Here is a 23888-nt window from a genome sequence, read left to right on the forward strand (position 1 = left end):
ATAAAAATTTCTTGGGGTGTTCCTTCATACTCCCATACTTATGTGAAAGTATGGGGGAATACTTACAAGACTAATATTCAGCCACAACCAATAAGAGTCATAAACAAAACAGCATATAGTCAACTCTCTAATTCACCCTTTATCAAACTAAAGATTTTAAGATTTCCTGGCTTAGCCAACCTCAAAATGTGATGTATAGAAGTCCCAAGTTTGGCTAATACATCATGCATTGAGAGGAAGTTATACAGTTTGTTCAATAAACCAGCTTAAAGAACTATAATATTACCGTGAAGGGTGTCACTATGGAATGGTTGCTTGGAGGAAATTTTAAACATTGAATCTTCATGGGGTTATAATTAATTTTGGCTGCTTCATGAATTTAAAAAAAAAAGTAGGCTTCATCGGTGCAAATCTCAAACTTGAATAATGATTCACTTTCAAGGTCAATTTCATTATTCTTTAATAGAATTTTCTCACCTTTTATTTTCTATTTTGCTCTTTTTTCTAATGGATTATTACTATCTGACAAAGCAATATTTTATAAAGTTTAAAGATACACTACAGATCTTTTTCAGATTTTCTCAGTGATACGCCCCTAGTCAACGACTAACTCAGGATCCATCTGTTGCATCCTACATGTACTGTAAGCTCCCTCTAGCCAGTAAAAGATAGTCTTATCTTACTTTTCTCTTTTCTCTTGCTCTGTCCTTTTCTCTTTCTTTTCCTCTCTTCAGCTGGTAATGTCTTGTTGAATTTCTTTACTGAATCAGCCACGGTGCACATGCAAAAGAGCTGGTGTGTTTATATCCGCTTGCTAGCATGTGATGTGATATGTTAAGCAAAACCCAGCTGCAACTTCATGCAGAAGCTGCAGCTGAGCATTCACAGAAGAAAAAAGCTGTGAAATGCTGTTTCACAGCCTCAGGGCACTCCTCAGCCAAAATGCACAAAATGTGTCATCAAAGTCTGGAATGCAGAGTTTTTAAGGTCAGAAAGTAACATAGTGCATCTTTAAGGTATTTTTGATCAATTCCTTCTTTTACACTGCTTTTACAAAGAATTTATGTAGAAAATTTTAAAAACTACCGCTGAACTTTAACAGATAATTCATCATCTTTTTTGCATCCTTTTTCTGCTCTGAGCTTTCTCCAACCACCAAAGGTCACCAAAGTGTGTTCTTGTGTTCTTGCGTGTGCATATATTGTTTTTATTATGTAAAGCCCTGTGTTCCTTTTAGGCATGAAAAGTGCTTTATAAATACATGTTGATTTATTTTGATTTGATTTGAAAGGTCAGTCTAATGCTGACTCTTGTCTTTTCTCTTGCTCTGACACTTGTCTCTTTCTTTTCCTTGATTCCTTCGATAATGTCCACTCGCAGTTTCTTTGATGAATCAGTTACAATGTGAATTTAAAATGGCCAGTGTGTTTATATTCAGCTGCTGGAATGTGACTGTAAAGTGATGCTCCATGATGGGGAAAAAAGCTGTGTAGAAACCTACAGCATCCCGAGGTTTCTCAGTCCAGGGATGCCACAGGGCAATGACAGCTCCAGGAATGTACATAATAAATGTCACTGTGCCATCAAAACAAGTCAGAAGCATTGAGTTCTAAGGTTGGAGAGTGATTTGATATAACTTTATTTATTGTGATCAAAACACATAACTTACACAGACAATTTGATTTAACTTTTTTAGCTTTCACTACTAAAAATCGTGTTCAGAATACTCCAGTGGGGTATGTCCTGCTGTCAAACAACTGCATTAAGTATCTTCATAATTGCACACAAACGTACAAATAAATAAATAAATAAATAAATAAATAAATAAAATTCCTTCATATTGCTTACTTGAACATTATTGTTCTCTACTGAGGTACATCAGCAAAGTAACCTGTGATGTAAAGAGTGGATTTCACTGTCATGGTCTGTGTGACAACCACGTGGCTTTATTGGCAGTGTGTGCCAACAGATTTAGGTGATCAAGAGTGCCCGATTTTGGGTTGTGTTGGATTTCTGCAAACATTTAGATATTTTTGTGTGTATGCATATCTAAATAATATATTCATATTTAGCTGCTGCTATTTACAAATCCTTAACAATTTGTTGATCTGCCTCTCTGGCTGCTCCATATCCAATATTTACTCTTTTATCACTTCTTTTAGCTGTTACTCTACCTATGCCTATACACGGGGATCTGGACAACCTATGATTAAACTCTATTTAAGATGTCCAAGTCACTGTTTTGTGCTGCAACTGAAGCCGCAATAAGCTCAGGAGCTAAATCACTGGCTTGCAGCAGACCTGTAACAAACTTTTCCATCCTCGGATCTGCAGTTTGAATTGACTTTCAGCCAGCCAAGGAGGTGAGGGTGAATGTCTGCCTTTATGCAGCTTAACTCCCAACCCCTTACAGTAGCAGAGACAAGGTGACTTACAGGTAATCTATAAGAATAAGGAGCCAGGCAGGCGCCCTGGGCTTTTATTAGATCTCCGATACTTCCCGGCCCCGGCCCCAGTCCCAGCCTCGGCCCCAGATTGGCACTTGCTGGCTCTACCTAGAGAAGGGCTATGTCGCAAATTACTCCAGACAGCCACTATGACATCCACCTGAAAACCACCTTTCCTTTAACAGGGCAGCAGAGGATAGAAGATGTCAGTGTCTCCTCGCATTCGCCCGTGAAGAAAGTGAGAGAGCAAGAAAGGCAGAGAAAAAGTGGAGGGGTCTATCCGTCAGAGCTTCAGGAGTTTTCTAACAGTACATTGACCTTGAGTGCTTGCCATTGATTTCCAGTAACACCTCCCAAACAGCGTTGCGAACCCCGTTGAGCACCGCAGGACCCTGATTGGGAACAGATTTCCCAAATTCCGATAGCGTGCCACCTGCCCAGGATGATGGATAGTCCTCCTGTATCCCATCAATCCTCACCTGCTGCAGAGTAGGTGACACCTGGGCCAGATTTATCATCATATACGACACCGGACTGAGTAGCCAATCAGACAGGGGCATGCTAAACTGAAGCCCCTCCCCCCTGGAGGGCTCCATTATGTTTGGAAACAGATTTATTCCTGCAAAGTGACAAGAGGAGAGGAGATGGGAATGAAGAGGAAGAAGAGAAAAAGAAAGGGCAGATGACTCCCTGAGATAAACAGAGGGTAAAGTGAATGATGCTGTGTGGGGCTGGTACAGAATTAATTTTTATGTATTGCACATCAATAAAGTTGAGGCCATCGCAAGAGACTTGTGAGAAAGACAAGACTTTATGCATCCTAATAATGATAAATATACATTCTACCCCCATTTTCAAGAAATTTTCAGTAAACTGACCTGTAAAGTAAGCTTAATACCCCTTTAAAGATTGCATGCAGTTGCAGACACCAATATGGACATCACTGACTCCTGTTTTGCTATTCTTGTTTTATATATGTTTCAAAATGTTTTGTCAGTATCTCTGTAGGTCCCACTTCATCTCAGAGAGATGATCATGGAAGCAGAAAAGGTGATCACAGGACCATGAATGCACTAATCCAATTAATACCCTCCTGTTCCTGCCACTGATTTTATGACTATTTAAAAACCTTCTGGTGCTTTTATGACCATTAGAAGCCAAGTGTGAGCTATCTTCTGCTTCGCTCTATTCCCCCTCCTCTCACGACCAATTGGTGACCCTAAAAAGTTAAAAGTCTCCAAGCAGCATTGGGTTACAAAGACTCAGAGGCCAACCACCTATGGATCTTAGCAACAAAATTCTAAAGAACCGTCCAGAGTAAGACGTGACCGATGTAATGATGGTCTTGTATGGCCAGGAGTTGTCCTTTCTACAGTGCACCTTCTATCTCCCTTCTTTCAAACCTTTTTTTTTTTTTTATTTTTTTGCTCCTTCTGCTCTATAAATCTCTTCGTTCCCTTCCATCCTCTTTCACTTGGCGGAGCTACAGCGGTTTCTCCGAGGCTCACCAGGCACAGTGCTTTAGCCCTGTGTAATCCTGCCAACCCTATTCCATTAGCCACGCGGACTAAAGAGCTTAACGACACAGCCCCATTGCAGTAGAGGGGAGAGAGAGAGAAAAAAAAAAGACACAACACAAATTCCTCAGAATACATGGCTGCTCAGTCAGTATTTACACTTTCTCTCTATATGCACCTTGCCATACCTCTCCCTCTGCCTCTCCATCTCCATCTTGCTAAGGAGCCCAGAATGGATTAGAGATGGCATCAATGGGATGAGACGTATTACCAATTGATTTGGAGAAAGAATTTCATTGTTCTTTGGAGTGGAAAACTTTGGATCTGGGCAATGTGCCGATGCCAAACGCAGCTGATTTGGAGATGAAATTGTGTGGAGGAGTGACTCCCATTTACTCACTGTTAGTGTTTGTTTAGCTATCTCCTGTCTCATTTCTTCCAAAACAACTGCTTGTGTTTAATCAGTAAATTCACTAAAAGCTGTTTTGTGGTTCAGCTGTATTGTCTTGGAGAAACATGTTGGGTTTAAGAGGCTGTAAAGTAGCTTTGTACTGATCTAGGGAGAGAGGAGGATAAACAAGCAGATTGGGATAAGCTTGATCAGTGTTAATGGAGATGGTTTAGACTTTTTTCTTTCACTGACGCCTTGTGCCTGACAGCCAAAAACACCATTGTACTGATTAGACAGTGTTACCAAATGAGAAAGACAGGCACTACGAGCTGATACTGATATTTTTCCTTAATCTTCTGCTGACTGATTATAAAGTCAGTCTTTACTTCAGTGCCGATAGATGATTTGTAAATTTTAGAACTCACAAAACCTTGTTTACAGTGTCTGGGAAGTGCAAAACAATATTATATCAAGTGAAACACTTTTACATTTCTGCAATACATCATAGAAACCATGTTTACATTTACCAAACAAGGTAAAATGCCAAATCACTGTTACCAAGGACAAAGCAAGTTTACACTGATGCGAACAACTTTTACAAGTTCAGGAAACATAATTACAAAGCTATGACCCAACCGTTATCAGGATGTGTGAATTTGCTGTACCTGTTTTATAAGTAACTCAGACTTTCATAAAAGTGTTTTCAAGACTCGTCTTCTAAGATGTACATTCAGAGAAATGTGCATTATCACAGTCACAGATTCTGATGGGTCACAGATTTTGGTGTAACACCAGCTGGGTCATATCTCTGTAATTGTGTTCCTGAACTTTTAAAAGTGTTTTACAAGATGTAAAACCGCCCCAATGATTGTAAACGTTTTTCGTATCAATGTAAAGTTGCTTTGTCATTGATAAAAGTGATTCAACAATACATTTAGAACTTTGTAAAAGTGTTTTGCAGCTGCACATGTAAGTTTGCATCAAGGATTGTAAAAGTGTACAGTTGTTTTTTCTTAAGTGTAAAGTTGTTTAGCCCTTGGTAAAAGTCTTTCAGCATTACACTTTTGATTCGTAAATGTAAACATAGTTTCTATGATGTAAATGTGTATCGCGAAAATGTAAAACTGTTTAACTCAATGTAATATTGTTTTGCACTTCCCAGCCACCAAACTTCCACCGAATCCTATTTTTCCACCTCTAGCCTGCTGCTTATGGGATGAAATAATTTCATTTTTAATCTGTTGAGTAGTAGAGGCGTGTTAGGAAGAACAGCGACCTTGGGTAGGGGGCCCTCAGAAGATGAGGGCCCAGCCAGGGTGTGGGTAGGTTGTCAGCTGAGGGCAGAGGGTGGGGGACTGGGGCAGAGGCTCCTGCCATATTTCTTCATGAAGGCGACAGTGACAGAAGAGCGACAAAACGAATGGCCTGTCAAAAGAAATGAGAACAAATAGTTCTTGTGTTCAATGGAAGAGGACCCTTCAAGCATCAAGGGGCAGTTTGGAGGCGGAAACAAGAACCCAGGCTGCAACTAGCATAAATGCTAACAACTGTGTACTCTAAGTATCTGTAGAGACCAAAGGAACGGCGTAATAATTAAATAAGGGATCTAACACGGAATTTAAAAAATGTTTAATTATGCTTCCAAACTAAAGTTTAATACACATTTTCATAGATAATATATTTACAAGCATGAGTAAAAACAGCACAAGTGTAAATAATAAGGTGATAACTTGGCCATTACTTTCAGGGTCATAGTATTTTAATTTCGTTCACACAATAAAAAAGTATTTTAATAACTTTTGGTCCCAGATATTCAAGCTGTGGCAACAATAGAAAGTAAAGGAACACCTTAAAACTTCTTTCATCAGTGCTTGTGATGGACTGCCAACCTGTCCCGTTTGGGATTGGCTACACCTGTGCTGTACTTGGAGAAGTCTAGAAATGGAGCATCGCTGTGACTAAATTGCATCACTTTTTTACATGATCATACTCTCATGGACACCATTTTATTAGTTGCCTTGGTTCAATGTAAATGTAAGAATTCCTCAATTCAATGAGATCTGAAGCTACCGAGTTATGGTTAGAAATCAAAACTTCTCAGGACAGTGTGTAGCTCAATTGGTTGAATGAAAGCTCCATGTGCAGCTGGCCCAGGTCTGAGTCCTGACATGGGGCTGCTTGCTGTAGGTTGTTTCCTGCTCTTTCTGACCCATCTTTCCCATCCAGCTATTTTTAACATACAGGCCACTAGAAACTAAAAAAATTATATTTTTTCCCTGTTTGAGTTAAAAATTAGCATACATTAGTTAGCATACATTCTTTTTTTTCTATACCACTGTCATCTAGATACTTTACATGCAGTTGCTCTCACAACCATTAGAGGTCACATAGTCTTTTAGTGTAATTCTACTATAGGTTGTTTCTGCTACATGACCATATGATCCACTGCATTGTTTTCAGGAGAAAGACTGTCTCCATTTGAAATGTCTATAAACCACAGCTTTGTTTAATATCAGAAACTAAATAAACTAAATATTATTTTAATGTTTAAAAAAGGGTAAAAGTTGTATCTGAAAGCATAAATAATAAAATTGTGATACAGTGTCAAACGACCATGAAGCCATTGAGACTTTATCAGCCTGCTGTGTTCTATCCAATAACTCTGACCTCAGTAAAAAAAAAAAAACTGTGAAAATAATACAAATTAATAGATCAAGTCTACATAAATGTTTTACAATTTTCCATGAGAGTGTTGCAGATTTTTGTGCTTCATGCTGTCCTTACTGGAAAATATCTGGATATCTTTAGTTCCTGTAACATAAATATGAATATGACTGGTTTCTCTAAGGACTCCTAGTTTTGTTTTTTACCTTCACATTCTGACATGTGCTTTGATTAGGTTTACACAATTAAACTCTGATTAGGAAAAGAAAAAAATTCACAGTGTGGCTCAATGATTCTGCAAGATCCTTGCAGAGTGTGGAATTGGACTGAAGCATCACTCTTTTAGTTAAAAAACATATGTAGACATACCGGAGACACATCATACATATCAGCATTGTTTTTTGGGGACATTTCCTTAACCAAAGACAGAAGAGAACAAAAGCAAATATCCTTGCACCACAGTTTCAAGAAAATATGAGAACTACTTGGCAATTTGATCTATTGAATTAGGTCCTGTTATACTTTCTTTTTTTTCTTTTCTTTTTTTTTTTTTTGTACCTACATGATGAAAATAACTGCGTAGATGAACACTGTGTGACAGCATATTGTGAATCTTTCATGAAAGGTATAATTATCAGACAAAGCAGCCAAGAATATGTTCATACAGAGGCTGAAGGGGTTTGGTAGTACAGCTCCATACTGGTTCTTTTGGAAAATTACTTTAGTTTGCTGGTCCATGATAATGGCTAGGTGTCAGAATTTAAAAGTAATTGTTTTTGTTGAGGCATTAACTATTGATTGCTAAAATTTGCTATCAATTATCATTATAATTAGGAAATCTTCATGGTTTGTGTTAAAACTGAGCCACTTATAATGTATTACTAAAGTTCTTTTTTCTGCATTTCTAATTAAAAAAAAGAAAAAAACAGAACATATTTAGCAAAGGAAAATATTATCCTGAAAACTTAGTTTGGTAACACAAAAATTAAAGCAAAAAGCAATTCTGTCCATGCGTCCAGATTTTATTTTTATTAGTATTTCACATTTTGCTGTGAGCTCAGGCTGTGACGAGTGCATTTTTTTTCTATATTTGATGTTTCTAAATAATTCACCTTGTATTTAGATAATCTGAACACCTTTTTATCAACAATTTTTATAACACTTTAGAGGTTAAAAGGCAAATAAGTGCATCTGCTTAAGAACTGTTTTATAGATTTGAGGTCTTTGTAATATTGCTTGAGTATTTCCATTTTATAATAACTTACACATTTACTACATTTCAAAAGGTAAATGCTGTACTTTTTGCTCCATTTATTTTATTTTCATAAATTTTCTTTACCACTTAGTCCAGTTCAGGGTCATGGGGAAGCTGGAGCCTATCCGAGCAATTAGCAGGCGAGAGGCAGGGTACACCCTGGACTGATCGCCAGTCCATCGCAGGGCCAACGCAAACCCATAATTCTCACAATCACTCCTAGGGAGAATTCAGAGAGCCCAATTAACCTAACATGCTTGCCTTTGGATGGTGGGAGGAAGCTTGAGTACCTGGAGAAAACCCAGAAATGCACAGGGTGAACATGTGAACTCTGCACAGAAAAGCCCCTGTTCAAACTGGGGCTTGACCCAGTGACCTTCTGGTTGTGAGGCAAGCTCCACTATATTTAATGGCTTTACTTAATCACCTTTAAAATAATTATGTAACACAATCGATTAAAAAAATAAAAAAATAAAAAATAATAATAATAATTGTTGGAAGCATAAAAATGTGAATTTTCCTTTTAAACTTTTCATATGATTTAAGGTCAGCAAGTATTTTTAAAATATGTCTCCAAAATGTCAAAATAGTAAAAAAAAAAAAAAAAGATGAGTGCATCAAAGCTTTAAGAGTTTCTGTATTGCTGTTTTTCTACTTTTACTTGGTTAAATGATCACAATACACACAGTATGACTATGAGTTTAAAGTACTTTCACAAATAAAAAAAAAGAAGAAGAAAACCTGTTTTTTAATTATGTGAAACCTGTTAGTGCTTGTTGGTGGTAATTTGGGTCAGCCAGCTCTGTCATGTAGTTGTTAGTGAATGGACAGAGCTTTGGTTTGAAATCTCTGGAAATCATTTGCATAGTTCGACAAACCAGCCATATGACAGGAATTTGTTGAATGCGAGCTCAGTCTCTTTCACTCCTCGTTATGTCTGTATCCTTCAGCTCCACCCAAGTCTGTTTTTTCCTTCCTCTAATTCCTCCCTCTGTCTGCCTCACTTCATTTCGTTTCTGTCTCATCATTAGTGGCTGTCCCATGCTGAGGGGAGAGTAATCTGAACTACGTGTCCCAGGGGCCCATTCCTTTACTTCCTGCTGTAGGAATAAGCGACCTATTGATTAGTTATCAGTCCGTAATTGGGCCTCGATCTCCCTCGCCCTCCAATATTCCCCAGATATATGACACTCCTGACAGCCTGAGAGGTGGGCGAGGAGGGGGAGGAGTACAGTGGCGAGGGGTTCCTCCTGCCTGCCTGCCAACACTTTACTCAACAATATGTCTTCCTGACCACATAGATGCCAACTGCCGCCCACATCTCTCTCCCTGCAAAGGGATTTTCAACATCATGCCAGGGAAAGATTATTCAATCTTTCAAATTATACAGTCAGAGAGAGGTCCAGCGGGATTTTATGCTCTGTGTTAACTTTGAGCACCCTTTTTTTTCTTTTTTTTTTTTTTTACCATTTTCTCATAGGAATAAACTCTGAAATTGTAATCAGAGTTTTAAAATGAAAATGGTGCGGCTTACCGAGAAAGAAACTTATATAAGCTCAGAGTAAGTACACCATTCGCATATGGATAATTGCCTGTGAGGGATTTCAATACAAATTGAGGCTCAGGAAGCGGATAAGCAACAGGAAGGGTGTCTCTGCTCCTATGTAAGCATCCAAATCTACTGTGAGTGCGCAAAGAACCATGACTAACTCTTACTAAGTCTGTTTGTGCGTTTTTAGGAAAAGCTTAAAGATACTTTCCTCTCTTCTTCATCTCGCTCCTTCTTGCTGTCATAACCTCCTTTTTTCCAGAAAATTATGTGTCGCTCTTAGGATTCTTTAGTTGGAGTCTGTAGTGTACCACTCTCCAAAGGTTTGCACTCATCAGCATGAGGTGTTAATTGTGGCTGTTTATGAGTCCGGTCAGAGTTTGTAGCAAGGAGATGAAGAGGAGACGTGTCCCACAGGTTTCTTCAGACAGTCACAATATGTCAAACCCTCCATTTAGCAGCCAGATTAAAGCTTATGCCAGCCCGCCTCCTGCTCTTTTGCTCCTCACGTCTCTCCCTCAAAACCACATTTGATAAACATCTCATTTCCACACTCAATATTGCCATCATCAAAAGTCCACCAGTTACATGAAGCTTGTTCATCATCCCGCTTCACTCATCCCTCAGTCCAACAATCAACTTCTCTTCCCTCCGTTCTCCTCCTCTGCTCTCCCCTGGAGAAGGCAGCATCCCGGTGGAAGCGCATTTGTCTCCTGGCATTAATCTAGTGGAGATATAAAGGATTGTTGTATGAGGCCGTGGTGATCTGTAGGCTGTATTGTCTCTGCATCCTCCTCTGTGATCGAGTGCAGAATAAAACAGAAAAATGTGTCTTTAGTTTGTCTGCTCCCTCACACATTCCTCCGCTTACTAGGCAAATGATTCTTCAATTTCTGAGGAACAGATGAGAGGATTATCACAGGGAGGGTATATTAATATTTACATTAATCTACAATAACCTTAAATCACACCACACAGAGAGGTATTTATATTCTCATCCTTATTTCTTATTTTCTCTTTTGTTTGACTGAATCTTTTAGTGTCTCCAGAGGAATGAAAGCTTGTGTGGAAAGGCTTTGATAATGCAGACTGAAGTGTCTGTGTGTTATTTCACTTTTGTCTGTGAGGACATCTGGGACATGAGTGTCGAAATCAATGAAGAAACTTACAAAGACTTGCCGTTTGTATGTCAGTACAAAGCTAAAGCGGACAACTGTTTGGGCTTCTGTACTTTTACTTTGTTGACTTGGCTGAAGCAGTTTCTCTATTATTAAATAATCCTGTTATCATAGCTGTAATGCCACAAGACAAATGTTCCATATTCTTATAATGATCAGTATTTATCCCTATTTTTGCTTCATTTATATGGCATACTGCATATTTACATTTTTATATTTACACTTTGTGAACGCAACTGAACTTTTAGGTTATTTAAACTTTTATCTATGCCCAACCATAACCATATATTTATAATTTTTTTGATTTTGTTTTGCTTATAAATCTTCAAACAAACCATATTTTTATTAATATAAAACTTTTTCTTTCTCCCAACTTTTTTTTTTGTGCTCTGTGACTGACAGTAAAGCAGAAAAGTGTCAACTTTTTCTCTATTATTGGGTCAGATGGAGCTCAGACTTGGCTCTCTTGTTGACAGTCAGTGGTATAATACTGTGCAATGTTAGCACAAAATCACTTTTGTGACTGTTTGATATCATGTAAAACATAAGCCTGTTACAATTTGTGAAGAAAACCTGAATTACGTAATGTTTTTGGAGCTATGAAAATATAAAAATACCATTTAAAAGAAGTTGTGATTGTTTCATGAAATACAAGGTGTAAGAAAATGAAAATTAAAAATTAACTCATTTTAAAATAAATAAACCTTCATTCTAATGCAAAGACTAATTCATTCACCTGAATTAATCTAACCTTGATATGTCTTTTTATTTTTAGAACAATTTGGATGTTTATGCGAAAGTATTTTTTCACAACCTACTTAAATTCCTTCAGTTGGTTCATTTCAACCAGCTAAACAGTTTAATTTCAAACCATTTAATCTTTTTCCGCATTTTTTTCAGATTTCGATTTTTAATGTTTTTGTTAGCCCAGAATTGTAAACTCTGTTTATTCTTACTTCATATGCATGTATTAATAGAAATTCCAAGTAATTTCTATTATAAAATGCTCGGTTAACTCGAAAAAATGGCAAAGTTTCTATGTAACATTCACTGGTTAATTTCTTTTGTTTGATTGATTGTTTTTTGCAGGTCAGATGAAGTGTCCTGCATTGACATGTTTGAATAATATTATAATATTTACTCTAATTGTGTTAAACAAATTTTATTTCACTCTTAAAGAAAAAATCTTTTAAGTTGCATTTACCTAACTATTATATATATATATATATATATATATATGTGTGTGTGTGTGTGTGTGTGCAGCCAGCTTCCCAGTGACCATTAATTGGACTAAAAAGTATAAATAAATAAATGTTATTAGATAATTAAATCAATCAAAGAACCACTGAGTCATCAGATTTTTTTTTTTTGTTTTTTTTTTTGTTTTTTGGGGGGGGGGGGGGGGGGGTATCTGTGTGTGTGTGTGTGTGTGTGTGTGTGTGTGTGTGTGTGTGTGTGTGTGTGTGTGTGTGTGTGTGTGCATGCTGCTGATGAGCAAGAGGAGTTGGTGTTGGAGGATGAAGAAGACTCCTTCCACCTCCTCTCTTTAAGACTGTTGGGCTCTGACTAATGTGGAAACTCTGTATGTATATGAGTCACATTAATAACAGCCCGGAGTGGACACTGTGGACATTAATAACATCGTACAGTTGCAGAGAGCATATAGCACACTACATAGAACAGCTACATCAATAACAACTCATAAGCTCCAACTGCAACATGAATCATTATACCATATGGATACTGGTAGTCAGACAAGTAAATACTGTGTTTGTGTGTGCACTCAGAAACAGCAAATCACAATCATTAACCAGGAAACAATAGAATTGCACACACACGTCTGTCTGTATAGTGAACTATAGGGAAAACTAATATCTAATGTGCAATGCAAAAGTAACTTCTCTTGTGAGTGCTGGCTTCCTCTACCTGCTCCTCCACATGCTGCACTGTGGGGATACTTAATGAGGCCAATAATGTAGCAGTGTGTGTATAATGAGAGACGTTAAGCTCACGTACTAAACATTCACACTTAATTTTGGTGTGTATGTGTACAAACATGATTACATTTACAAACATGAAGTGTCTGAATCCACAATCATCTTTTTGTGATGCTGTACTTCACAGAAAATCAGCCCCTGTTCAGAAACAAGTATTTTTAAAGAAGCATCTCCCATGTTACAGAGAGCAGATGAGAGTGCTTGGAAGATGCCTGTGATGTCCACCCGCTGTGAAAGACAATAACCAGATGTAAAGAAGAGAGTTTGACATGCGCAAGTCTGCTCATTGTGGCCAATTAGTAGGTTGAAGCATCCGTCTGACAGGTACTGAGAGGGTGTCGCAACCTGGTTTTCTAAGGAAATGCACCAAACAATTTTAATCATAATCTTATTTGCATAAGTTTTTCTTTGCAAAATCTATCTAGTTTTAAATTCTACACATATGTTGTCGTTGCTTGGATATGTCTTCTTTTCTCTCAGAGCAAAAGTCTACCCAAAAGAATATTATTAAAGATATATTGTTATATATATATTTGCCATTCTGCAAGTGCAGGTTGTGAGTGAGAGTCTGCTGAGATGTGAAGTAATGATTACACAGCTGAAGCTGCCCTTCTGTTAACCAAGCAGCTTATCTTCAGCATTTTAAATCCACACAAAAAACAAGAGTTTACAGATCAGAGCTGCTACCTTTTCCTTGGGCAAATAAATTAATCAAAAGATTAAAAAAAGAAGAGGCACAGCAACCAGACCTGTTGTCAAACTGAACCCTTCCCAAACATGGCAGTCTGTTTCCACGATGTGGAAGCTTGTTATCTGATTGTACTTTCTTTTATTTCACCCAATAAAACTCTTGCAAATGGAGGTGTGCTGCTCTTCTCCAAGCTCCTCGTAAAAGCCTCTCACGGCTCCTCATTCTATTACAAAAGATACAATGGTTAGTTAAGACCTCACGAAACATTTCATTTTCTATCCTTCTAATTAAATGTGTCTCAGGCGAGCCCACTGAGCCCACTCGTCTGGTTGTCCTCCATTTGGAGTGCCACCAGAGTTTAATATATGGCATTAAACAGGGATTGAGGATAAAAAATGAAGCCTACCTCCCATTGGGAATGTAATGGATGATTATAAGGCATAATCTTAGTAATACAGAAATCCTTTAGTTCCTGCCATTTTATTTAAGTTACTGTCTGTTAAATATGGAAATGACTTTTGCTATTTTTGGCATGCTTTGGATCTTTAATTGTGTGAGTGGGGTTATAAAATGTCTACATGTCTGCATAAAGCAAGCTTTAATAAGTTTTTTTCTCTCTCTCTCTGAGCTCTTTCTTGTTCAAAACATTGCAGGTATGTTTCATACAGCCTGGTATTTACGGTATGTCAGATTTGGCTTATATAAATGATCATTTATTTTGCAGACATCACAGGTATCCCCTACAGCAGATGCAGCTGTAAGCAGACTGTTTCTGCTATTCCCAAGCAAATCAACATCCTCTGTTTGTGCAACTTTATTGAACCTCAGAGGCAAACAAGAGGTTAACATGCTGAAAATAACAGTGAGCTCTGTTGCAACATGCACATAAGTCATACTGTAATGAGGATGTTTTTAATAGATGTAACAATTAGCAAAGTCACCATACCAGTAAATCAAAGAGAAGTCCTGAAGCACTGGTTATCCTTTACCCAGAATGCATCTGTGTTCTCCTGGGGTTAAACTCTGAAAGGTCAGACAGCGTCTCGTTTATGAGTAGCATAGTTGGGCTCTAAATACACATAAGGCTGCAACACTGGCGTCTGTAACACAAGAAAAGGTGTCACAAAACATCAGAAAATCAGTTTATGCAGGTTATTGTCCTATGGAGGCATCCTACATTCTGTTACAAAGAAAACATTTCATTCCGCTTACAACTTGCATCTGCATTCATTTTATTTTGTCTTAATAAAAAGTTCTGTGTAGAGTTGATCCTCAGTTCTCTATGCAAGAGTGTCCTTTTTATATTCATATAAGCTAGGTGTGCCATCATAATGTCTGTAAGTGTTCTTAACTTTCCTCTGCACTAACATGTCAGTGGGCCTCATCCTGCAGGAAGATTATTTTGATATATGCCTAAGTGAACTCTCTGTGCCCGGTGGAGGGGGTAGAAACATACCTACTAAAAAAACAAAAACAAACAAACAAACAAACAAGACTTCAAGGCAGCTTGCCTACATGAAACTACAAAGGGAGACAAAGTGAGGAGCATACGGGACTATTAGCCCTCCGTAACACACTTGAAGCATTGGCTCCATACTTTGCTTATTAACTCTTGAGACTCCAAGGCCGATAAATCCTAGTTTAAGAGATTTGGCAACTGCAGAGCTCTCACAGCAGGTTGTGCTCACTGTTGCTTCAGCTACAGACCCCTAAACTGTTCCCTTAACAATACTAGTGGCAGGGAAGTAAAAAGAGTCAAAACAGAGGATATGGGGGTGTATTTTATTAAGACATTATGCATACAAAAGAATATTTTTCAGCTTTCTTGTCTCTCATAATTTCACATTTTATCTCTAAACCAGGGATCTCAAACTCATTGATTCAAATTAATCAGTGTGCAGAACTTGACAAGCTGTTGGATCCGTTTCATTTAAATTAGGTGTGTTGGAGCAGGGAAGCATGTAAAACCTGCAAGAAGGTGGCCATCGAGGACCAGAGTTTGAGATCCCTGCTCTAAAATATTTGTTGGTATTGTTGTTGGTGGTTGTTAAAGACTTTCAATGGGTGTATGTAAAGCTAAACTAATTTAAATTAACATTTTCCATTGCTGTTACTTTTCATTCAAAGTTAAATTCCTACGTCTTCACGCTAGTCTGAAATCTACACAAAAGCTCCTCATCTGGCTTATATTTATTCAAAAGCATCAGAGGGGCTTCCGTTGTGTGTTCTAATGAATAAAACACGATGTTTATCCTTCCTGTTTAACATTAAGTCCCCGTGAACAGTCACAGGGACCAAGAGAATATTTACTTGTGGTGGGACACCAGGGAGTTGGATTATCTGCTGGCGGCTTTGTAGTTTTCTGAAGCTTCCCCGTGTGACATGTTCCAGGGAGAGCACTCTTATTTACTCTCCGGTCCTCTGTGTATAGCCCTGCTTATTGTTTGTTCTTATGTGCCACTGAGGAATGTCCTCCAGGAGAAACAGAGACACTAATGCTATGATTATACATGGGATTGAGACTACAGTGACGTGAAAATGCTGTCACTACAGACTATTCTGTCAGAAAAGGGATTTTATGCTGACAAGGACTTAGGTTTAATGTAAATAGCTATACTACATTATCAAGCGACATGTGAAATGGGCAAATGTGTTAAAAGTCCCTCGTTAAGAGTCCATGAAGTTTTAACTTTTACCGAAAGGTGGCGACATTGGGTTTCCAAACAGAAGACTACAGCTCAACCAGACCCGAGCCGCCCTCTTTCCAAACACGCTCGTCTTCCTTCACTCAAATATCTTGTCTATTTTGACAATATATAAACAATCTATCTGCCGCTAGAGAAAATAATTCAGTGAACCACGATACCTTATAAGTTAGTTAATTTAAGCTGAAAGTTTAGACGAAGCTGAGTTTGAGACCGACTCGGTAATTAACAAGTTGTCTATTAAATTAATGACATACTCTGGAACAAAATTCTCTACATAGCTGCAATATGTGAGGATTAATAAAGTTCAACTTCTCGCAAACGATGTTTAAGTAAGAAAAACGGACTGAGGAATATGACATTTCAAATTAGGTTAAGATATGCATTAGCTAATTACAATAAAGAAAGTCTCTCTTTTGTTAATTAACCTGTTTAACAAAGTGTAATAGGTTATATTTACCATCAGTCCTCAAACTCTGTTTTCCTTTCCGTATGTCCTTATCCTTTCCTCTGTAAAAGTGACAAAAAGATTAATATAAAGCCTGATCTGTCAGTCTGCTGGTGGGCTTGCACAGTTCAAAAACTTTGGTTTCTATACCATTATGCTAATTACGTGTCTGGACAGGGCTGCTCATTGGCTGGGTCTCAGTCAATTTCATATTTCAAGTCCTGACGTCAGGGCGCCTATAAAACTAAGCAATGCTTTTTAACTCGTCGGCTGACTGATCCCTTAGAAAAAATCTATCAATCCTTGGGTGGAGTTTTTTTTTTTTTTTTCACATTCACTACAAGGCAACTATTTGCCCGGGACACGTGAACCTCCTCAAATTGGCGCACTAATCCTAAAAGGAGCCATGAAGTGTTAAACGGTAGAAACAGAAAGAGCAGCGCTCAGACACCCGCACGCTGGGAGAGAGGGAGGAAACAGCGCTGCTCCAATGCGTCTGTGCAACACAGACTGAAGAAAAAAAAAACTTATCGACTCACAAAACCAGAACCTGCGCTGCGCAATTAGTGCGTGAAAATTCACTTTTCCTTGGGTTTTGAAGAAAATAAATAAAGAAATCAAGCTGGCTCAGTGCGTGTCTCAGCAGCCTACTTTGACAGGTGCTCCTCACCCCCTTTGGAGGACTGTCAACAGCAAGAGGATGGCATCAGAGCTGGCAATGAGCAACTCCGACCTGCCCACCAGTCCCCTGGCCATGGAATATGTTAATGACTTCGATCTGATGAAGTTTGAAGTGAAAAAGGAGCCGGTGGAGCCCGATCGCAGCATCAACCAGTGCAGCCGCCTGGTCGCCGGGGGATCCCTATCTTCCACCCCGATGAGCACGCCTTGCAGCTCGGTTCCCCCCTCTCCAAGCTTCTCGGCGCCCAGTCCGGGATCAGGGAGCGAACAGAAGGCGCACTTGGAGGATTTCTACTGGATGACCGGGTACCAACAGCAGTTGAACCCCGAAGCTCTGGGCTTTAGCCCGGAGGACGCCGTAGAGGCGCTGATCAGCAGCAGTCACCAGCTCCAGACCTTCGATGGCTATGCCAGAGGGCAGCAGTTCGGCGGCGCAGCCGGGGCAGGAGGCGCCATGGCCGGGGAGGAGATGGGGTCAGCGGCCGCTGTGGTGTCGGCGGTTATCGCTGCAGCCGCAGCCCAGAACGGGGCTCCCCACCACCACCACCATCATCACCACCACCACCACACAGGAGCACACCATCCCTCTTCCGGGTCCCAGTCCGGCGGCGGCGCGGGAGGAAACCACCAGCACCTGCGCTTGGAGGAGCGGTTCTCGGACGAGCAGCTGGTAACCATGTCGGTGCGGGAACTGAACCGGCAACTGCGGGGGGTCAGCAAAGAGGAGGTGATCCGTCTGAAACAGAAGAGGAGGACGCTAAAGAACAGAGGTTATGCCCAGTCCTGTCGGTACAAGCGGGTCCAGCAGCGGCACGTCCTGGAAGGAGAGAAGACGCAACTCATGCAGCAGGTGGACCACCTCAAGCAGGAGATCTCCCGGCTGGCCAGGGAGAGGGACGTCTACAAGGAGAAATACGAGAAGCTGATCAGCACCGGCTTCAGAGAAAACGGAGGATCCAGCAGCGACAACAACCCTTCATCTCCAGAGTTTTTCATGTGAGTCTCGGCGCTGAAAAGTTTTATTAGGGGAAAGAAACGCAAAGAAACAAAAAGTAAAAAAAAAACTTTTAGTTTGTTCGCAGCTTAAAGTAAGCTGTGCGTCCTTGATTGAGGCTGTTTTGTTAAAGTTGCATTAGTTAAGGACACAAACTTATTTCATTTTAAAATTATTTTTGCTTCAAAGTTCAAATTTTGTTTTCTATTTTTATCACTTTTAAAAGAAACACAAATAGCTTGTATAAAGGACTCTGAACAATTTCCATCGACATTTTTAAAACTTTTCTGTAAATTTATGATGTTTGACTCAGACACACAGTATAAACTTAATGAGCATCTTGCTGAAAAGATCCGCTCTTGTCTTTCATTCTTCTCCCTTTAACCAAAATTTATTTTCTGAACTTAATAAAACCCTCAGGCTCAGCTTAGGTGACGTGACTTTATCATCATTTTTCTTTCTTTGTTTGTTAAAAGTCTAATAATTTTTATATAATTATCCAATCTTCACATCACTCATCTGTACTGTGGGAAAACATGCAAACTCTGTTCCACCAGAAGTTTGAAGCTGATGTCAAACAGACTTTTATGTGAATTATATGTGAGTTAGCCATGCATGCTGGTCATGTACGGGTTGTGTTTTAATTTGTTCCTTTTTGTTTTTGTGAACTTGTGTATAGCTAATTGTTGTATTGAACCATGATTGTTCAGTTTCATCATCTTTTGTGGATTCATTTGAAAAAACAAGCAACTTATACGTCATTTTATTCTCCTAAAAGTTTATCGCAATCATGACCCACTCAACATTTTGGCTTCTAGAGGAGCCACGTGGGGAAATTAGTATAAAACGACTTTGTACTCAGTATTGATTTATTGTAAAGGCCTACCGGGGAGCACAGCAGGTGAACAACATCCGGATATTTGCTTGAAATTAATAGACTTTTCCCTGACTATTAAAAAGACTAAACAGCTTCTGCGATCAACAAGTGGGACTTACAATAAAGCAGGAAGAGATTATGACTCAAGTAGTGAAATAAATAAGGGACATAGGCTATTTTGACACGTAAAATTGTTGCAACAAATGATCTGGAGAAGAGAAAAAAGAAACTTTACTCAGAGCCCTTTGGGTCTTGTTCGGTAAATAAACCGAGCTGTTCTTCCGATGCTGCAGAATGCAGACCTCCATCTTTTGTGTTGCCCTGAATATCTGCTCAGGAAAATTGTTTTCCGAAACAGAAAAGTTCAAGACAGACGTCCTGCTCAGCTCCAAAAATGAGAATTAAAGTGATACACCATTCATCAATAAATCTTCATGAATGGAAACGAATATATTCTCCTGATCATGTTTATTTTTGTTCTGTTCAATTTTGCATGTTTTTCACTGTGTTATTGAGGCGACAACACACACCCTGAGTGTTACATCCGACTCACAACTAAAAGTGAATAGAAGATACTTTCATATATTGTTGTAATAGCGGTAATGAGTGCAAATCGTGTTGCCTAATGACATCTCCAAGATATCAGGTCAACGCACAGCACAGGTAAATTCTTATTTTAACTGGATTCGTGTACACTTTCCTTGTATTTCTTTTTACTATTACAAAGCAAAAATAATCGTGGCTTTTGACATCCTGAAAAATAAAATGACGGCCTTCACCTGTTGAGTAATTAAAGCCACAAAAAAGAATTTCTCCCCTAAAAATTGCACAGAAAAGCATACACAAGGCTAAATAAATACTCATTTTATTTTATGTTTTGCCCCCCGGTATTGTGTGCTGCAGGTCTTCCAGAAAGATTAAGTTAATGATTGATTTTAGAGTAAACTTGCACCTTTTACTGGTGCACCTGTTGAACAATCTTTGGGAGCTTTCGTTGAAAATAGACCTATTCTGAAAGTTCTTGGTGAAAAACACGACGTAGTTCTCTATGCGGATAAAATCAGGAAAATAATATTAACACAGATTATCTTTATTTGAAATTAGACTACAATAAGAACAGAAAATTAAGAGAGATTGAAATTCCACCGTCTCTGAAAATATGTTATTCTAAGAGTAGTTAAAGCGTTTCTTCTAAATTAAGCAACGTTTTGGCTTTTTTTTTTTTTTTTTTTTTTTTTTTTTTTGTACGTGTTATGATACGAGAGTCATTAATTTAACCGGATAGGCCACATTAGAAATCTTTTAATTGATTTCTGGTATTTATAAAAATCTGAACAGAAGCCAGTGGAGACAGTCGCTGTAATTTGGTTTTGTAGAGTCTGAAGGTTCTGCAGCCTTTAACCCGCCTTCTGAATGTGGCCTGCAGTGTGTCTCCTTTGTGCATCATAAAGAGCAGCACAGTTGAGATAAAAGCTGCACGGGGTCCGGGTTGAGCTGCGTACAAGGTCACCGCCACAATGCATGTCTGGAAATCTTTGTGGTAATGCGTGTGTGTATGTGAGTGTGTGTGTGTGTGTGTGTGTGTGTGTGTAGGAGAGAAACAGTCTTTTCTCAGAGCTCACAGTCAAGTACCTGCATGATTTGTGTGTGGGTGTGTGTGTTTAAAATAACCTGTTTTTTTTTTTTTTGTTTTTTTGTTTTCAAAAGTGTGTAATGGTCATGGAAATTTCAGTGCTGAGTAGTTCAGAGATGAAAACTGAACAGATTCTATTCACTCTGTGTCTCACCTGTACAACATTGCTTCACATAGTCACCTGGCATGCAGGACTACCAGGATAGCTCAGTGAGGAACAAGAGAGGAGAACAGGAGCCTCTCATGCCTAAAGGAATGATTTTCTCTGTGATTAAAAGGGAGTGAGAGACAGCAAGAGGCAGAGAGATGCTGGCTGCCTTCCTGCTCCTTTCAAATGATAAACGATCAGAGATGCATCCTAGCTGAGAGGAGAGGGCCTTTTAGTGAGCATGTGTCCACTAATTTATGGCCCTCCTATCTGATTAGGTCAATATAGTGAGCTATTTAATTACATTTGTGTTATAACCCTAGAACTGGAAACACTATAGTTCTTTCATGTCACCTCTTTCTTCTGTGAGGCCGATAGGATCACTTGAGTTCTCTCTGGATTTTGCTCAGGTCAGTCTGACTGGGAATTCAATTTGTGTTTCTCATGTGTGGGACAGGAGCTTTGTGTTGTATAATGTTGTCTAGGTTTCCAGTGTTTGTGCTCCATCTTTCAAGAAGGATCAAGTGGAAAATTGCTGATCACTGTGGGTGCTGTGGAAAATGTGTAGGATGCTTTTTGCTGTTTTGACTTCTAGACACACCGAGGGGCAGGAAGATTCCGTAGCATAGATTCACTTCCTGTGTTGAAGGAGGACAGAAGACACAGGAAACAACATTTCAGGGCTTCCTCCTCTTCTCTTAGAGTTGCCACCTCTTCCATTGTCTTTTTGCTTCCTCTCGTTCATTTGCACAGCATGATGAAGTGTGCACATGCAGAGTACGGACATGCCGCATTATTAATCTCATCAGTATGAACTGTAATTCTATTCTCTGGTCCAGTATATTGACTTCTGAGCTGTGATCATTTGCAGCCTGTCCAATGATTAGGTTATTAAAGATAATGTAGTTGTCTGCTGTCACAATATTGGACTCTCTGTTTCAGGTCAACTATGGGAAATCACTTTGAAATTTATCAGTATTGACATTTGAATCATCATCATGAGCTTGGCTTTAATGTTTCAGAATTAATAGGACAAAGGATGTGGGCTCTCTTTAGAGTATATCTGGGTGCTTAATAACCAACCAGCACTGTCTTTTGACCTTGAGGTGGAGAGATGTAAATGTGCTTTAACTGAAGCTCTTACACCTGGATGAATGAGTTATTTTATCATGACAACTGAATATTTGTACAGTGAATCTTGGGTGAATCTTAAAAGTGATCAAAATAGCATTACTATATTCTAATTCTGTAGATAAGCAGCTCACTTTTTACATAAAATTTAGAAAATGAATCAAGACACCGCTTGTAAAAGATCTGACTGCAAACTATTTCAAATTCTACTATATTATCATTACTTATATACAGGTGCTAAATTGGGAAAAAGCAAAATATCAGTATATTAGGAACATTTTTTTAAACACTGGTGTGACAGGCTTGAATTTCGTGCGCTTTCAATGCTTTCTTTCCTCCTCAAACTCTTAAAGGGTTAAAAACAAATTCAAATTCAAAAGCGGAAACAATTTCAATCTCCTCCACTCAATCTGCATCTGCATCACTCCACGCGATAAACATTTACATTTAAAGTGATTTAAATCAGCTCCATTTATGTTCCTCAGTGGTCCGTCCATCATCCAGACCGGCAGTGGCAGAGCTCCTCTCCCTCCTCATCCCCTTGTACTGTCCTGAGTTATGTCATTTATTTGAAACCCTAATAATTTAACTTGTCCCATCCTGTCACGGCTGTGCATGTGCTAAGAATGCTGCATCTGTAGAAAGAGCTTGTGCCTCTGACTCTAGATGTAGCTTATTGGCCTTTACATGATGATATTTTTCCTTCCTGCAAGTCGAAGCATGAATATCAAGAGGAAAATGTGATTGTCTCAATCTGAATCAGTTGTTGAGATTGCTTTACAGAAGTGTGGGTATACACACCAGACTACATTTGCATTTGCTTGTGAAAGAAGCTTTGTCAGAATATATAACTGAAGGGCAATAGATGAAAATTAATTTTGATTTCATTAAATGAGATTACAATATTCTCCTCTTAGATAAACAGCTGGTGTGTTGATGTTTTCAACAGTGAGTTGAGTTTCAGGGCACACAGGCAGTGCAGTGGTGTGTTTTGGATTTTAGCAAATGTAGGGGTGTTTGACAATTGACTATATTCTGCGACTGTGGGTGTGTGCCTTTGTGGATGTGTGTTAAAGTCTACCAGCACACGAGTTTGTGTTATGAAGGGTGGAGCTGGAGCCAAGCCCGACCCCTGTGTGTTTTACCTGCATCCCAATGAAGCGAGAGGTGATTTACCCTTCTACCGCAGTCAGCCTCTCCCTCAGTCAGTCAAACAGACATTGATCTCTTTCCCAGGCAAGGTGACCCACAGTGTTGTTCAGCTCTTCCAAAGTCCATCCTCTCCCTTTCATTTGTACCTGGGAAAGGCCTTGACCCCACACACAGCTGCCATGTCGCAGCCTTCGACATGTGAACTTCACTTCCCGTTTTCAAGTGTGAGTTTGTGCTTGTTCAGGTTATTATGAAAATGCATACAAAGTAAAAGTATGTTCACATATTTGAGCGTGTAAGAAAACATAAATGTGTGTGTCAAGTTCTCCGCTTGCATTCATGTAAGCAGTTACCTTTAGAGTGTACAGTAGACACTGTACATGTGGCAGTCTGTCATGTGGACAGTTTGGTGCATTTTCTGGTGACAACA

At 39.1% G+C, this 23888-nt stretch overlaps 1 protein-coding gene across 1 annotated transcript in view; it reads left to right on the forward strand.

Annotated features, from left to right (window-relative positions):
• The first annotated feature begins 17302 nt into the window (after positions 1–17302).
• The window catches only part of LOC121647744 (transcription factor Maf-like), a 43216-nt gene continuing 36630 nt past the window's right edge, over positions 17303–23888 (forward strand). The window contains exon 1 of the mRNA XM_041997414.1: positions 17303–18519. Within this exon, the coding sequence (XP_041853348.1) occupies positions 17543–18519 (977 nt within the window). The 5' untranslated portion in view covers positions 17303–17542. The remainder of the gene's footprint in view (positions 18520–23888) is intronic.

This window comes from Melanotaenia boesemani, chromosome 10, assembly GCF_017639745.1.
Source record: "Melanotaenia boesemani isolate fMelBoe1 chromosome 10, fMelBoe1.pri, whole genome shotgun sequence".
NCBI lineage: Eukaryota > Metazoa > Chordata > Actinopteri > Atheriniformes > Melanotaeniidae > Melanotaenia > Melanotaenia boesemani.